Below are 17,344 nucleotides of genomic sequence, written 5' to 3' on the forward strand. Positions count from 1 at the left end.
ATCTACACATATATAGTATATCTACATATATATATGTAGAGATATGTGTATATATATATATATATATATACATACAGTATATCTACATATATATACAGTATATCTACATATATATACATATACAGTACATCTACATATATATACATATATATCTACATATATATATATATGTAGATATATATATTAATACTGTATATATGTAGATATATAGGAAATGAAACTTAAGCTTTTGTGGCATGTAAGCACCTGCACTGCATTTATATATATATATATATATATATACACACAATATAAATATGTCTTAATTATAGATATATATTATATATATACACACAATATAAATATGCTATATATATATGTATTTATTTATTTATATATATATAAATAAATATATATAAAATATATAAAGTATATTTATACTGTGTATATATATAGTTTATATATATATATACATATATAAAGTATATTTATACTGTTTATGTATATATATAATATATATATCTATAAATAAGACTATGTACATCAACAAAACAAATCATTGAAGAAAACAATATCCTATCTTATATCTTAATGCTGGAGGTCTTGGTTCTCGGACCATATATATATATATATATATATAATATCTTATATATATACACAGTATATAATACATATATATATAATATCTTATATATATATATATACGTGCAGGTGCTGACATGCCACAAAAGCTTAGGTTTCGTTTCCTCAGCACCAGTTTGAAGAGTCGTGCCGACCACCGTCGTCATCATCGCTCTTCCTCTCTCGACCACATCCCTTTGAAGACGTCGGTGAACAGGTTTTCACCCGGCGCAGCGTGGACGGAGGAGACAGATGAGCAGCCATGGGCTTCACGAGCGGCCTCGTGGTCCTCTTCCTCTCTGTGGCAGGTACTGTGTGTTTACTTTGCGCTGCATTACTACCGTTTGTTGTTATTGTTCTGTTGTTTGCACCTCTCCAGATGTGACCGTTCACACCCTGCAGACTTCACTTCCTGCCAACTTCCTTTCACAGAAATCAGTTTTAATGTAACCTTATTGTCTCCGGCTGTTGTTTCATCTCAATCGGTGGATTGTGGCTGATCTGAGACATTAATATCATTAATAACAACATTCAGAGTGTTAATAAAGCAGCAAACAATATTGTCTGTGTGAAGCCTCAGATATTCTTTGGCACCTTTAAGTTTTTATTTGGATATAAATCATATCCAAGTTCAGCAACTTCTACACGATGTTTATGACGAATTTGACTAAAATATTTCTAAACGTCTTTTATTTGAAACAAAAAGTAACTTTCCGCTTGTCTTTAAACTCCCCGTCTTTTGAATATTGGTAAAGTGCGTTATGATATCTTCAATGCCAACATTGAGCACGTGAAGCCTCGTCGGCCTGTTACCGTGGGCAACCAGGAAGTGGGCGTCGCACTGGTTCCCTCCACAAAGAGGCAGATAAACAAACATTCATTGGAAACACATCGACTTAGAGACTCGTTTCTAGGTTTTAAGGAGATTAAAGAAGAAAAACAACAACATTGTCGTTTTTATGTTTTATGTTTCTCTGCATTTTGTTTTCACACAGGAAATGAACCAGGCGTTCATAATTCATTCTGATCAACAACAACAACAACAACACATTACACATCTATTATCCCTTTTCTTTTCTTCTTTCTTTTCCCCCAAAATCACACACATTCACTGTGCTTGTGACTCTGTGGTCGTGACTCTGTGGTCGTGACTCTGTGGTCGTGACTCTGTGCTTGTGACTCTGTGGTCGTGACTCTGTGGTCGTGACTCTGTGGTCGTGACTCTGTGCTTGTGACTCTGTGCTTGTGACTCTGTGCTTGTGACTCTGTGGTCGTGACTCTGTGGTCGTGACTCTGTGGTCGTGACTCTGTGGTTGTGACTCTGTGGTCGTGACTCTGTGGTCGTGACTCTGTGGTCGTGACTCTGTGCTTGTGACTCTGTGCTTGTGACTCTGTGGTTGTGACTCTGTGGTCGTGACTCTGTGGTCGTGACTCTGTGGTCGTGACTCTGTGGTCGTGACTCTGTGGTTGTGACTCTGTGGTCGTGACTCTGTGGTCGTGACTCTGTGGTTGTGACTCTGTGGTTGTGACTCTGTGGTCGTGACTCTGTGCTTGTGACTCTGTGCTTGTGACTCTGTGGTCGTGACTCTGTGGTCGTGACTCTGTGGTCGTGACTCTGTGGTTGTGACTCTGTGGTCGTGACTCTGTGGTCGTGACTCTGTGGTCGTGACTCTGTGCTTGTGACTCTGTGCTTGTGACTCTGTGGTTGTGACTCTGTGGTCGTGACTCTGTGGTCGTGACTCTGTGGTCGTGACTCTGTGGTCGTGACTCTGTGGTTGTGACTCTGTGGTCGTGACTCTGTGGTCGTGACTCTGTGGTTGTGACTCTGTGGTTGTGACTCTGTGGTTGTGACTCTGTGGTCGTGACTCTGTGCTTGTGACTCTGTGGTTGTGACTCTGTGGTTGTGACTCTGTGGTCGTGACTCTGTGCTTGTGACTCTGTGGTTGTGACTCTGTGCTTGTGACTCTGTGGTTGTGACTCTGTGGTCGTGACTCTGTGGTCGTGACTCTGTGGTCGTGACTCTGTGGTCGTGACTCTGTGGTCGTGCGTCACAGCGGCGGACTGCCGGAGGTCTTGGTTCTCGGACCATATCTGCGGCGTCAAGGGGTCGACGGTGGAGCTGCGCTGCAGACAGCCCCCCCCGGCGAGGAGACGCTCCGTCCCGCTGGAGAGAGTGACGTGGTTCACCGAAACGCAGGACGGCCGCCCCGTGGACCTGAGAGCGGACTCGGAGTACGCGGGCCGCGTGAAGTACTACTGCGACCAGGCCACCTGCACCCTGAGGATCACAGACCTGAGAGAGAGCGACTCCGCCCAGTACAAGTTCAGGTTCAAGAACAAGCGAGTCCCCGGCGGGGTCACGTTATCCGTCACAGGTAAACATGTATTATTATTTGTTTTTTTTTAAACAAATGCCCACCATCCTGTGTTCATTATTGACACCTCGTCCCGTCTTCACAGATCCGGACCTGCAGGTGCAGGTGATAAGATCAGACTCCGCCTCCTGGGCTCGGCTGTTCTGCCGCTGCTCGTGTCACCTGCCCGAGGGCCTCTCCTACGTCTGGCACAAGAACGGACAGGCGGTCGCCGGGGAAACGTCTGCTTTGTACTCGGACTACTTTGACCCCGCGGACGGCCTCTCGTGTGCCGCCAGGGGGTACGAGGACTTCCCTTCTGCTCCAGTGTGTGAGTCACAGTCGTCCTTCGTTGTGGGAAGCAAGGCCCGGTTGGGCATCCAGTATCGACCCCCCGTAAACACGTCTGCATCACCTGCTCTGTGTCTCGGCACCGTGTGATCGACACGTTGCATGTTTCAGGTGCCGTGGGTCGGACCTGCAACAGAGTGGCGTACGCCGACAGGAGCCTCTGCGCCTCCGAGGGCTCGTCGGTGGACATCTCTTCTACGTACGACAGCCACGACGGCGAAGCCGAATCCGCATTCTGGTTCAGTCCCGAGCGAGGAGGTCATCGGTGGCGACCCGAGGACCTGAGAGAAGACCCCCGGTATGAAGGTCGCGTCGAGGTCGTGGAAACGGAGCGAGGACGCTCCACTCTGAGAATCACCGGCCTGAGAGAGAGCGATTCAGCCGAGTACCTCTTCAAGTTCAACACCCCGAGCTTTGAATGGAGGAGCGGTTTACCTGGTACGACTCTGACCGTCACAGGTACGGACGAGCACGCGCTCACTAAACGTCTCAATGTCTGCGGCGACTCGCTGACCCTTCATGTCGTCCAGCCCTCCAGCTGCAGGTGACCCGGGTGACGGTGCACCCGTCCCACGCCGAGGCGGAGCTGAGGTGTGTGAGCGGCTGCCGAGCGGCGGGTCGTCTTTCCTACGTCTGGTTCAAGAACGGCGTGAAAAGCACGAGCGAGGAGAGTTCCGCGCTCACGGAGCACTTTCACCCCGGGGACGCCGTCTCCTGCGCGCTCAAAGGCCACGAGGAGTCCGTCTCTCTGCCACTGTGTGAGCTCACCGAGGGGTTAACGCCCAAATCGGGCCCGAAAAGAGGGAAAAACGGCTTTTGCAAATTGTACTTGTTGGTTTTCAGTTTTATGGTTCAATGCAAAGTAAATGTTGCTGCTTAAGAAATCAATAAGAAAAGATTCACTGAAAAAAAAAAAAAACGTTACTTAGTGCAGGAAGGGACGCCACACATTCTACAATTTGCCGGATCAGCACTCATCAGGCAGTGATGACAAGTGAAAAACGAAAACAAACATATTTGTTTTGGGGTGGAATCATCTTTCAGTTATGAACTACAAACAAATTAGTAGTATTTTCATATGTTTGTCCTCAGATGGTCCAAGGCTTCCCTCTGTGTCAGTGAGTCCCTCTGAGATAGTGGAGGGCAGTTCAGTGACTCTGACCTGTAGCAGTGATGCTAACCCAGCAGCTAACTACACCTGGTACAAGAAGAACCAACCACGTCCTCATGGAGAAGAACCTCAGCTTGTCTTCAGCTCCATCCAGTCCTCTGACTCTGGACAGTATTTATGTGAAGCTGAGAACCATCTGGGGAAGAAGAGATCTAAATTCATCTCTATTGATGTGAAATGTGAGTGAAATATTGGTTATAAACAACAGAGAAGATACACATTCAATATGTCTGTACTTTATTAAAGGAGCAATGCACATAAAGTAGAGTTTAGGCTTAAAATGTTTAAGAAGAAATCTGCCAGCTGTGCTGTGGGATGAGGACAGGGTGTCTGAATACAGATGCTATTGATCAACTTATAATAATCTATATCCATATCCAGATGGTCCAAAGCTTCCCTCTGTGTCAGTGAGTCCCTCTGAGATAGTGGAGGGCAGTTCAGTGACTCTGACCTGTAGCAGTGATGCTAACCCAGCAGCTAACTACACCTGGTACAAGAAGAACCAACCACGTCCTCATGGAGAAGAACCTCAGCTTGTCTTCAGCTCCATCCAGTCCTCTGACTCTGGACAGTATTTATGTGAAGCTGAGAACCATCTGGGGAAGAAGAGATCTGAATTCATCTCTATTGATGTGAAATGTGAGTGAAACAGTTTATTAAATATAATAAACATCTTAAATGTGTCCATATTTCACTGATCATAACTACTTTCTTCAAGCTATTCACAGTGTATTATTCAAATACCACATGTTCTTCTGTATTAAACAATCTTAACCTATAATATTCTCTGATAACTCGTCTCCTCAGATGGTCCAAGGCTTCCCTCTGTGTCAGTGAGTCCCTCTGAGATAGTGGAGGGCAGTTCAGTGACTCTGACCTGTAGCAGTGATGCTAACCCAGCAGCTAGCTACACCTGGTACAAGGAGGATGAAGACTCACCAACAGGTACGATGTCATTTAACATGACGTGACCCACCTGAACAGACATCTTTCTTCACGGCTGCCGTCTCTCTCTGTGATTTACAGGCGCTTCGAGATCGGGCGTCGGAAAAGCTCTCGCCGTCTTCCTGTTGGTGGTCGTCCTCTCCATCTACCTGTGGATGAGGTGAGCGTCACTACGATGACACAACGCTCAGAATCCATGACAAACATATTGAATACTTGTGTTTCTTTCCCCTCTCCAATCAAGAAGAGACGCGTTGACCGGTCCAGGGCGAGAGCTCCGACCGACCGGCATCTCACAGGCGAGAAGAACAGCTGAAGAACGCGTCTCGCGTCTCGTGGTTCTGCTGCTTTTAATACGGGAACGTTGTGTTCCGTCTGCAGGTCCACGCCCGGCTGCTCCTGGTGAGGGAGACATCTCAGGACCACCGGGAGGGAACCTCTTCAGGTCCTCCACAGACGTCCGCTCGGACTCACGGAGCACATTTTGGAATTTAGACGTCTGGGTAAACATGAGTAACCAAGCTTCAGGAAGCGCTCTGTTTCCTCTTCGCTTCCTGAAGCGCTCTGTTTCCTCATCTCTTCCTGAAGCGCTCTGTTTCCTCATCTCTTCCTGAAGCGCTCTGTTTCCTCTTCACTTCATGAAGCGCTCTGTTTCCTCATCTCTTCCTGAAGCGCTCTGTTTCCTCATCTCTTCCTGAAGCGCTCTGTTTCCTCATCTCTTCCTGAAGCGCTCTGTTTCCTCATCTCTTCCTGAAGCGCTCTGTTTCCTCATCTCTTCCTGAAGCGCTCTGTTTCCTCTTCACTTCATGAAGCGCTCTGTTTCCTCATCTCTTCCTGAAGCGCTCTGTTTCCTCATCTCTTCCTGAAGCGCTCTGTTTCCTCATCTCTTCCTGAAGCGCTCTGTTTCCTCATCTCTTCCTGAAGCGCTCTGTTTCCTCTTCACTTCCTGAAGCGCTCTGTTTCCTCATCTCTTCCTGAAGCACTCTGTTTCCTCATCTCTTCCTGAAGCGCTCTGTTTCCTCATCTCTTCCTGAAGCGCTCTGTTTCCTCATCTCTTCCTGAAGCGCTCTGTTTCCTCATCTCTTCCTGAAGCGCTCTGTTTCCTCTTCACTTCCTGAAGCGCTCTGTTTCCTCATCTCTTCATGAAGCGCTCTGTTTCCTCATCTCTTCCTGAAGCGCTCTGTTTCCTCATCTCTTCCTGAAGCGCTCTGTTTCCTCTTCACTTCCTGAAGCGCTCTGTTTCCTCTTCGCTTCCTGAAGCGCTCTGTTTCCTCTTCGCTTCCTGAAGCGCTCTGTTTCCTCTTCGCTTCAGGAAGCGCTCTGTTTCCTCTTCACTTCCTGAAGCGCTCTGTTTCCTCATCTCTTCATGAAGCGCTCTGTTTCCTCTTCGCTTCATGAAGCGCTCTGTTTCCTCATCTCTTCATGAAGCGCTCTGTTTCCTCTTCGCTTCCTGAAGCGCTCTGTTTCCTCTTCGCTTCAGGAAGCGCTCTGTTTCCTCTTCACTTCCTGAAGCGCTCTGTTTCCTCATCTCTTCATGAAGCGCTCTGTTTCCTCATCTCTTCATGAAGCGCTCTGTTTCCTCTTCGCTTCATGAAGCGCTCTGTTTCCTCATCTCTTCATGAAGCGCTCTGTTTCCTCTTCGCTTCAGGAAGCGCTCTGTTTCCTCATCTCTTCCTGAAGCGCTCTGTTTCCTCTTCACTTCAGGAAGCGCTCTGTTTCCTCTTCACTTCAGGAAGCGCTCTGTTTCCTCATCTCTTCAGGAAGCGCTCTGTTTCCTCTTCACTTCCTGAAGCGCTCTGTTTCCTCATCTCTTCCTGAAGCGCTCTGTTTCCTCTTCACTTCAGGAAGCGCTCTGTTTCCTCATCTCTTCAGGAAGCGCTCTGTTTCCTCTTCACTTCAGGAAGCGCTCTGTTTCCTCTTCTCTTCAGGAAGCGCTCTGTTTCCTCATCTCTTCATGAAGCGCTCTGTTTCCTCATCTCTTCAGGAAGCGCTCTGTTTCCTCATCTCTTCAGGAAGCGCTCTGTTTCCTCTTCACTTCAGGAAGCGCTCTGTTTCCTCTTCTCTTCAGGAAGCGCTCTGTTTCCTCATCTCTTCAGGAAGCGCTCTGTTTCCTCTTCTCTTCCTGAAGCGCTCCGTTTCCTCTTCTCTTCAGGAAGCGCTCTGTTTCCTCATCTCTTCCTGAAGCGCTCTGTTTCCTCATCTCTTCAGGAAGCGCTCTGTTTCCTCATCTCTTCCTGAAGCGCTCTGTTTCCTCTTCACTTCAGGAAGCGCTCTGTTTCCTCTTCTCTTCCTGAAGCGCTCTGTTTCCTCATCTCTTCCTGAAGCGCTCTGTTTCCTCTTCACTTCAGGAAGCGCTCTGTTTCCTCTTCTCTTCCTGAAGCGCTCTGTTTCCTCTTCTCTTCAGGAAGCTCTCTGTTTCCTCATCTCTTCCTGAAGCGCTCTGTTTCCTCATCTCTTCCTGAAGCGCTCTGTTTCCTCTTCTCTTCAGGAAGCGCTCTGTTTCCTCATCTCTTCAGGAAGCGCTCTGTTTCCTCATCTCTTCCTGAAGCGCTCTGTTTCCTCTTCTCTTCAGGAAGCGCTCTGTTTCCTCATCTCTTCAGGAAGCGCTCTGTTTCCTCATCTCTTCAGGAAGCGCTCTGTTTCCTCATCTCTTCAGGAAGCGCTCTGTTTCCTCATCTCTTCAGGAAGCGCTCTGTTTCCTCTTCACTTCAGGAAGCGCTCTGTTTCCTCTTCTCTTCCTGAAGCGCTCTGTTTCCTCTTCTCTTCAGGAAGCTCTCTGTTTCCTCATCTCTTCAGGAAGCGCTCTGTTTCCTCTTCACTTTATATTTCTTTAATGTTCAACCCAACAACGAGGCCAAAATAGGTGACCTGAAAGACCTGAAAGACCTGAAAGACCTGAAAGACAAAAAAAAAGAAAAGGCAAACCCCAAAACAATGAAGTGGGATAAATTACGATAGTGTGGGTGAGTTATTTTCTCACAACCTTCTAAATAATAATAAAAAACGTTTTTTTGGGGGGAATGATATTACCAGAGGAACTCCAATAACATCCAAAAATTCCACACCTGTCACATAAACTAGGTGAAACTTGACAAACGTAGAGAGATATTGGCTTATAGTTTATCTTTATGTAGTTTTATGTAAAGCTCAGTAGTCATATTGGAATACTGAAATAAAATAAGGGGTTCAATATAAATGTAAACGGGTCAGTGTGAAGCCTCAATAGTAGTCGTCATGAAAGAAGACATATACATCATAGTATCATAAGGTCTCATACTAATATCTCTGTATCCACAGATATGTTTGTCTCCACCTGACGAAGGTCTTCCAGAGTCCACCGTCGATGGTTCTGCTGGTCTGGTTCTGCTGGTCTGGGTCTGCTGGTCTGGTTCTGCTGGTCTGGTTCTGCTGGTCTGGTTCTGCTGCTGGAGAAGTAGGACTGGAAAGAAAATGATCGGTCAAGATAAAACCTCGTAAAGCGAGTGGTCTTTAAGCCGACAGCTTCGGGTCTTCGCTAGCCAAAGAGTGTTCGTCCATTCAAGCGCGATAGAAACACAACGTGTGGGACAGAATCATTTGGTTTTAGCTTTTTATTTACTTTCATGTCCAATAGGTTTGTGGTGTCACTGAAGATGCAGCTCGATGACGATAACACTTACGTTCACATGAAGGCTGGCGAGATGTCATCAGACGTTGGGTCCACTCTGTCTTCTGGCTGTCTACAGCTCAATGAGAGTGGTTGTGATTGGTTGCTTTGCTAAGATGTGATGTTTTTTTAGGCACCCAGATAACAAAAATAAATATGTTCTTACTTAAAACTTGTTAAGTTATACTTGATTATTTAATAACTGCTCGTAGTGTTGGTTTTATTTGAGTTTGTAGTAATCAAAGTGTGCCTTTTTCCCCTCACGTTGTAAACCATTACGAATACTATCTGTAACAGGTTTACACAGGCAGGGATCATACACATGTTGACCAATGGATGTCCATGACCTTTCCATGACCTTTCCATGACCTTTCCATGAGCTGTCCATGACCTTTCCATGACCTTTCCATGACCTTTCCATGAGCTGTCCATGACCTTTCCATGACCTTTCCATGACCTTTCCATGAGCTGTCCATGACCTTTCCATGAACTTTTCATGAGCTGTCCATGACCTTTTCATGAGCTGTCCATGACCTTTCCATGACCTTTCCATGAGCTGTCCAACATTTGAGAGACAATAGTTTGATTAAAAGAATAAATATTTATATAAATGATTATTCTTTTAATCAAACTGCGTAAATGAACATGTGCATATAACAAATTTCCATGACTTTTCCAAAACTCTTTTTTTTTTTTTTTTTTAAAGGTCTTTTCCAGGCCTGGAAATAACCATTTTAAAATTCCATGACTTTTCCAGGTTTTCCATGACCGTACGAACCCTGATAGGGCAGAGAAGAACTCGACTCGGGTGACGTTTTCTTTTCCAGCATTTATTTGCTCCAGGAGCCAGAACCAGCTTCAGACACCTCCAGGTCCAATGGACCCTCTGAGACGTGAAGTCACAACGACTCCGGGGAGGAAGCAGAGTTAATAAGGTGCAATGGAGAGATGTAAATTCATCCATAAGGAGAGAGAGAAGAGGAGATAGGTGCTCAGTGTATCCTAAAACATCCCCCAGCAGCCTATAAGCCTATAGCAGCATATCAAGGGGCTGGACCAGGGCAAACCTGATTCAGCCCTAACTATAAGCACTATTAAAGAGGAAAGTCTTAAGTCTATTCTTGAATGAGGTGACTGTGTCTGCCTCCTGGACTGAAAGTGGAAGCTGGTTCCATAAAAGAGGAGCTTGATAACTGAAGGCTCTGGCTCCCATCCTACTTTTTAGGACTCTAGGAACCACAAGTAGTGTTGAGGTTCAACAGAATCTCGAGCTGCCCGAGCTTGGAAGAAGAAGTCCCGAATCCAGAGATGTATAATAAAAAGTATTTAATAATCCAACAAAAGGATCATCAGTATATACATAGTCACGTGGTTGCAAAGAAACAGCCTGAACGCAGCTCTCTGCTCACCGTTACCTGTCCGTCACTTCCCCGTGAGGACGATCTCAGCCTCAAAGGTTTTTATACGCAGTTCAAACATTGAGCTCTTGGCCCCAATTGGTTAGTTTAGGCAACATGAAGCATGCTATTCGCTAATCGCTACACGGAGGAGAGGCTTCCCTAACGGTTCGCTAGTTTTGTCCCACTTCCGGTTTGTGGAACAAACCTACTTCCGTTCTTTTCAAAATAAGATGGTTTCAAAATAAAATGGTTCCTCCATTTTGACTACGCCTCCCATAATCAATACATTTCATTCATACCCGAGTCAGTTTATAGTTATAATAACCATAAAACATGTTATAATCAGCAGTTACAATAATAATACTCATACAGTGATCATACTTTCTCCTATATTTTCTTCATAATCTTCTTTATAAGATCCCTTATTAATGATCATATCTCTCTTATGAATTAATTTAAAACATAGACTTTCTTATGTACATGTGCAAGTATATATAAAACCATTACAACTCTACATTAGCCCCACATTTAGTGAGCGCAGCGCTCTAGTGGGGCAACATGGTACTACAAGCTCCTTAAGATATGATGGTGCATCACCAATCAAGGCTTTGTAGGTGAGGAGAATCATTTTAAATATTATATATATATATATACACAAATGACATCCCAGTTAGACGGGGACTGGGAATTAATTAAACTTGACTTGAAATAATACATTCTAACTAACTTTGTGTCAGAGACACACAGAGTGGATCTTTCATATTCATGCAACATAATTCCAAGAATTTTATAATCCAAAAAACAACTGCAATAATCATTTCTTGAGGACTTACAGTCATTGGTCTGCTCATGAATATTAATAAAGTAAAGAGGAAGGAAGCCAGGCCCGTTTTAAACATTCTGATAACTGTCCAACAAAACCACAGAAGACACAAACTGCCTTCAAGACAACATCCTCTTTTTAATGTTTCCTTGTTTATGGTACTTATGTCCTGAAGTGTTTCTGACCTACCTGCTGATGTTCCAGAGAGGAGCAGCTATGAGTTCAACAGCAGCAGCCAGTGGATTTGTTGTCTTCCTTCTCTCTGCACAAGGTACCGTACATCTATATTCATAAGGTGAGGCAGTCAGCTCCGAGCAACAGGAAGTTGTGTTTTAATAAACACAGTTAATGTTATGAAATGAGGTGCGACATGAACTTTCTTTCTTTAGATTGAAGTCTTTACAGGACGACCAACACAAAGCTGTTTTTAACTCCAGCAGCGTCTCTGTGCTTTAACATTATGAACTTTATAAAACAGTAAAGACAGTAAAGTTGTGTTTGTGTGGATGAACGTAATGAACATTAACAAAGAAAACATTCTCTGAATTATTAGTTTGATCAAATTCATCGTGTTGAGGAACTTCCGGTCGTCCAGCCAGCGTTTTTATTCATGATACAGAGGCTGCAACAGCCGTCTCTTAAAGGGGACGTGTGCAGGATGTGGCGACATCTAGTGGTGAGGTTGCAGAAGGTAGTTTCATCTCTTGGTGATTGCTCAAAAGATGTAAAGCGTGTGAGGCTGTGACGTCACAGCCAATCAGCGTTGAGATGCTCCGCCTGACGTCACTGACGTCACGCCGTTGTTGAATCAGGAACTCTGGAGGATAAGTTGATGGTCTGGAAGCGGCCTCATCCAGACGCAGTTCCGGTAATGAACTGTTTCCATGGCGATAAGCCACGCCTCCTCTCCGGCGCTTCTAGAGCGAATGATCACAAACAGTCCGGCGAGTAAAGCAACGCGAGAGTTCGCGAGTAAAGCAACGCGAGAGTTCGCTTCTCTTCTGGGGTGAACGCAGCGTGACGGAGAGCTGCAGAATAAATGACCTTCAAAATAAAAGCACAGGGTTGTGTTCTTACAGTTCTTAAAGAAAAGGTGATCACGTGTCTTTCAAGCCGCCGCGGGCCACATACAATGACGTGGCGGCCACAGTTCGACGTGTGGGCTCTAAAGAGTCATTTAACTTTAGGAAATTGAATTCACATCTGAAGTGTGCGTTTGTGTCGACTTTTGAAAGCCTTTACCAGTCAAATGCTTCACAAACGTCATCTGTCAGTGATCTGGTTCTACATTTCACACATTGACCAACGCCTCAGCGTTCATTGACTCTTTACTTTATACAACTTTATCTACATTATAACCCTTTTTAAAAACAGAGACAAGTCCCCAACAAAGGAGTAAACATATAAAAAGAGACACAGAATAAATCTCCGTGAAGATAAACTGAGTCTCTCACTGACTTGAAGTGGATGTTCTGAGAAACACACTGAAGCTCCTTCACTCCCCATGAGAGTCTGTGACGTTGCTCTGAGTCTGACTGGTTCCTGGTGTGCTCTGTGTTCCAGTGATACAGAGTCAGGATGGCTGGGGGGTGACTTACACTCCTCCTGAGCTCTGTGCTGTAAGAGGGTCAGCAGTGGAGCTGCTCTGCACCTACACACACCCATCTAGAATACAGCCCCGTGACATCAGCAACACATTGTGGTTCACTGAAGAGGAACATGGTGACCCTGTGGATCTGGAACAAGACTCTGAGTATGCAGGTCGTGTGGAGTACAGATGTTCAGAGAAGAGATGCAGTCTGAGGATCAAGAACCTGAGAGAGAGCGACTCAGCTGAGTACAAGTTCATGTTCATGACCAACCAACCAGACGAGAAATATACTGGTTCACCTGGAGTCACTTTGTCTGTCACAGGTAACTTTTTAATTCACCTGTCAATCATCTCCAGATGTTAAACATCTAGAAAACTAGAATATAAATATTTTGTTTGTATGTTGACAGTTTAATAAAATAACGTTCCTGTTCCTTCTTCTCGAACCAGATCTCCAGGTGAAGGTGAGCAGGTCAGATTCTACCTTGTTGGAGCTGACGTGTCACAGCAGTTGTGTTCTGCCTGATCATCAGACCTACGACTGGTACAAGAATGAACTGAAAGTCTGGACAAGATCTTCGTCTTCTTATTTTGTCTCCTCTGGTTCACCAAACAAATATTCTTGTGGTCTAAGTGGACTTGAGGATCTTCGTTCTCCTTCAGTGTGTAAGTTTCCTCCACTGTGTCAGCCGGTGGAGGTTCAAGAACATTTCATAAGGTGGCACCACATTTAGAGGAACCACACATATTAAGACTAACTGTTACAAGTTCATGTTCATGACCAACCAACCAGATGAGAAATATACTGGTTCACCTGGAGTCACTTTGTCTGTCACAGGTAACTTTTTAATTCACATGTCAATCATCTCCAGATGTTAAACATCTAGAAAACTAGAATATAATTTTTTTGTTTGTATTTGGCAGTTTAATAAAATAACGTTCCTGTTCCTTCTTCTCAGGTCCAGGCCTCCAGGTGAAGGTGAGCAGGTCAGATTCTACCTGGTTGGAGCTGACGTGTCACAGCAGTTGTGTTCTGCCTGATCATCAGACCTACGACTGGTACAAGAATGAACTGAAAATCTGGACAAGATCTTCTTATTATTCAGTCTACTCTGGTTCACCAGACAGATATTCTTGTGGTCTAAGTGGACTTGAGGATCTTCGTTCTCCTTCAGTGTGTAAGTTTCCTCCACTGTGTCAGCCGGTGGAGGTTCAAGAACATTTCATTACATGTAATTTAGCTGACGCTTTTATCCAAAGCGATTTATAATAAGTGCATTAAACCAAACTCAGAACAACAAGAATCAAGCAAGTACAATTTCTTCAATAACGTTAAACTACAAAGTGCTATCGGTAAGAGACATTTAAGTGCTACTAAAGTGTTAAACGAGACATTTAAGTGCTACTAAAGTGCTAAACTACAAAGTGCTATCGGTAAGGGACATTTAAGTGCTACTAAAGTGCTACTACCTTCCCTATTCAAGGTATAGTCGAAAAAAATGTGTTTTTAGTTTGCGACGGAAGGTGTAGAGACTTTCTGCTGTCCTGATGTCAATGGGGAGCTCGTTCCACCAATGAGGAGCCAGCACAGCAAACAGTCGTGACTTTGTTGAGTGTTTAGCTCGAAGTGAAGGAGCTACAAGCCGATTGGCAGAAGCCGAGCGAAGTGAACGAGGTGGGGTGTGAGGTCAGACCATGTCCTGGATCTAGACCGGACCCGATCTGTTCGCAGCACGGTACCCAAGTACCAATGTTTTGAAGCGGATGCTGCGACCACCGGTAACCAGTGAAGGTCGCGGAGGAGCGGAGTAGTGTGGGTAAATTTCGGGAGGTTGAAGACCAGTCGAGCAACTGCATTCTGGATGAGCTGTAGAGGTCGAATGGCATTAGCAGGTAGACCTGAAGGAGGGAGTTGCAATAGTCTAGCCATGAGATGACCAAAGCCTAGACCAGGACCTGTGCCGCCTTCTGAGTGAGAAGAGGTGGTATTCTCCTGATGTTGTACAGCATGTACCTACAGGAGCGTGTTGTTGCAGTAATGTTGGCAGTCAGAGAGAGTTGACTGACAGGTGTCACACCGAGGTTCCTGGCAGTCGGAGTCAGAGCCAACACTGAGTTGTTGAAGTTAATAGTCAGGTCGTGGGTGGAAGAGCCTTTTCCTGGAAGGAGAAGTTCAGTCTTGTTCGGGTTATTTTTCAGGTGGTGTGCGGACATCCACTGAGAGATGTGTGTCAGACATCCACTGAGAGATGTCAGTCAGACATCCACTGAGAGATGTCAGTCAGACAGGCAGAGATTCGTGCTGCTACCTGTGTTTCAGATTGGGGAAACGAGAGGATCAGTTGGGTGTCGTCAGCGTAGCTGTGGTAGGTGAAGCCATGCGAGCGAATGACAGAGAGAGAGTTGGTGTACAGAGAGAAGAGAAGAGGACCAAGGACTGAGCCCTGAGGGACCCCAGTAGTGAGAGGACAAGGCTCAGACACAGATCCTCTCCAGGTTACCCGGTAAGAGCGGTCGGTGAGGTAGGATGAGAAGAGTGAGAGTGGGTGCCTGAGATACCAGGTCCTGGAGGGAGGACATGAGGATCTGGTGGTTCACTGTGTCAAAGGCAGAGGAAAGGTCTAGAAGGATGAGGACAGAGGAGAGAGAGGCTGCTCTAGCAGTGTGAAGCTGCTCAGAGACAGCAAGGAGGGCAGTCTGTTGAGTGGCCGGCCTTGAATCCAGACTGGCCAGGAGCAATAGACTGGAGAATGTGAGACGGGATGGGGTCAAGGGGGCAGGTGGTTGGGGGGATCAGAGGTTACCAAGGTAAGAACTTGATTGGGAGACAGGGGAATAAAAGAGGAAAACGAGGGGGAAGAAGATGAAGTTAATGGAGGTGTAGTTATGGAAGATGGATTAGTAAATGAAGAGCGTATGTCGTCTATCTTTTTTGTAAAGTAGTCAACAAAGTGGCTTGGTAGAAGGGTGGAGGGAGGGGGGAGGACCAGGGGGGTCAAGGAGGTTGGAAAAAAATAAAGAGCTTTTTGGGGTTGGACAAAGAGGATTCGATTCTGGATTGGTAGAACAGACTTTTGGCTGCAGAGATGGACGCAGAGAAGGAGGAGAGAAGAGATTGATAGGCGAGCAGGTCGGTGCCGTGTTTCGATTTTCGCCATTTCCTTTCCGCTGCTCGCATAGTGGCTCTCTTGGCGCGCACCGGTTTGGACAGCCACGGAGCCGGAGAGGACTTGAGGACCTTTAGAGTCATAAGAGGACTTGAAAACCTATCGAGTCTTAAGAGGACAGAGAGAATCAAGAGTGTTATGTGCAGCTGCAGGCACTGGACCCAAACGCTGTCAACGTGGGAAAAGCAACTTTATTACTCAACAGGATACAAAAACAGGATTCAAAAACAGGATACAAAACAGTCACGCACAAGATCTTCGACGATCTAGACGACGAACCGACAAAGGGGAATGACATGAACAGGACTTAAATACAGAGGGCTGGTGCAGGTGATTGGACACAGGAGGAAAAAGCATGGCAGAAGAAGTCCGGGGGACGGGCCGGAGGACGACCACCAGGAGGACTGACCTGCTCCGGAGGACGGGCAGGAGGACGGGCACCAGGCACATAGACCTGCTCCGGGGGACGGGCAGAAGGGCGACCACCAGGCGGACGGGCTGACGGACGGCCACCAGGCGAACAGACGGGCTCCGGGGGAACCCCGGGAACAGAAGCCGGAAGCGGCCAGCGTGACGACCGAACACAGAGAACCTGAGTCGGCCGGGGCGGCAACGGGACAGGAGGAAACGGAGTCTGCCGGGGCGGCGACGTGACAAGGGGAGCCGGGGTCGGCCGGGGCGCCGACAGGACACGGGGAGCAGGGGTCGGCCGGGGCGCCGACGGGACACGAGGAGCTGGGGTCGGCCGGGGCGCTGACGGGACACGAGGAGCTGGGATCGGCCGGGGCGCCGACGGGACACGGGGAGCTGGGATCGGCCGGGGCGCCGACGGGACACGAGGAGCTGGGGTCGACCGGGGCGCCGACGGGACACGAGGAGCTGGGGTCGACCGGGGCGCCGACGGGACACGAGGAGCTGGGATCGACCGGGGCGCCGACGGGACACAGGGAGCTGGGATCGGCCGGGGCGCCGACGGGACAGCATCGGCAGGAACCGGCGTGGACTGCGGCGCAGGCTCGGCAGGAACCACCGTTGACAGCGGCACAGCGTCGGCAGGAACCGGCGTTGACTGTGGCGCAGCGTCGGCAGGAACCGGCGTTGACTGCGGCGCAGCGTTAGCAGGAACCGCCGTAGACTGCGGCCGAAGCAGGACCATGTTTAACGCTTGGAGGGACTCCATCATGTCCCGGAGAGCGTCCTGGGACAAGGCAAGGGAAGCAAGGGCCGGCCGGAAGTCCGATAGGTCACAGGAAGTTGGGGTTGGCCGGAACTCGGAGGCGGCAACAGGAACAGGTG

General features: G+C 47.0%; 1 protein-coding gene across 9 annotated transcripts in view; it reads left to right on the forward strand.

Moving 5' to 3' along the window:
- The first annotated feature begins 742 nt into the window (after nt 1-742).
- The window catches only part of LOC117729433 (carcinoembryonic antigen-related cell adhesion molecule 5-like), a 44,019-nt gene continuing 27,417 nt past the window's right edge, over nt 743-17,344 (forward strand). For 3 of the 9 annotated variants that reach the window (XM_034530503.1, XM_034530514.1, XM_034530524.1), the window contains exons 1-8: nt 744-908; nt 2,655-2,975; nt 3,061-3,285; nt 3,417-3,764; nt 3,836-4,063; nt 4,398-4,655; nt 4,858-5,115; nt 5,284-5,392. In XM_034530503.1, coding sequence (XP_034386394.1) covers nt 863-908; nt 2,655-2,975; nt 3,061-3,285; nt 3,417-3,764; nt 3,836-4,063; nt 4,398-4,655; nt 4,858-5,115; nt 5,284-5,392 — 1,793 coding nt within the window. In that variant the 5' untranslated portion in view covers nt 744-862. Of the gene's footprint in view, nt 909-2,654; nt 2,976-3,060; nt 3,286-3,416; nt 3,765-3,835; nt 4,064-4,397; nt 4,656-4,857; nt 5,116-5,283; nt 5,393-17,344 lie in introns of all 9 variants that reach the window. The other 6 variants (XM_034530461.1, XM_034530478.1, XM_034530535.1 and 3 more) reach the window with 5 other exon arrangements.

This window comes from Cyclopterus lumpus, chromosome 1 (genome assembly GCF_009769545.1).
Source record: "Cyclopterus lumpus isolate fCycLum1 chromosome 1, fCycLum1.pri, whole genome shotgun sequence".
NCBI classification, from domain to species: Eukaryota; Metazoa; Chordata; class Actinopteri; order Perciformes; family Cyclopteridae; genus Cyclopterus; species Cyclopterus lumpus.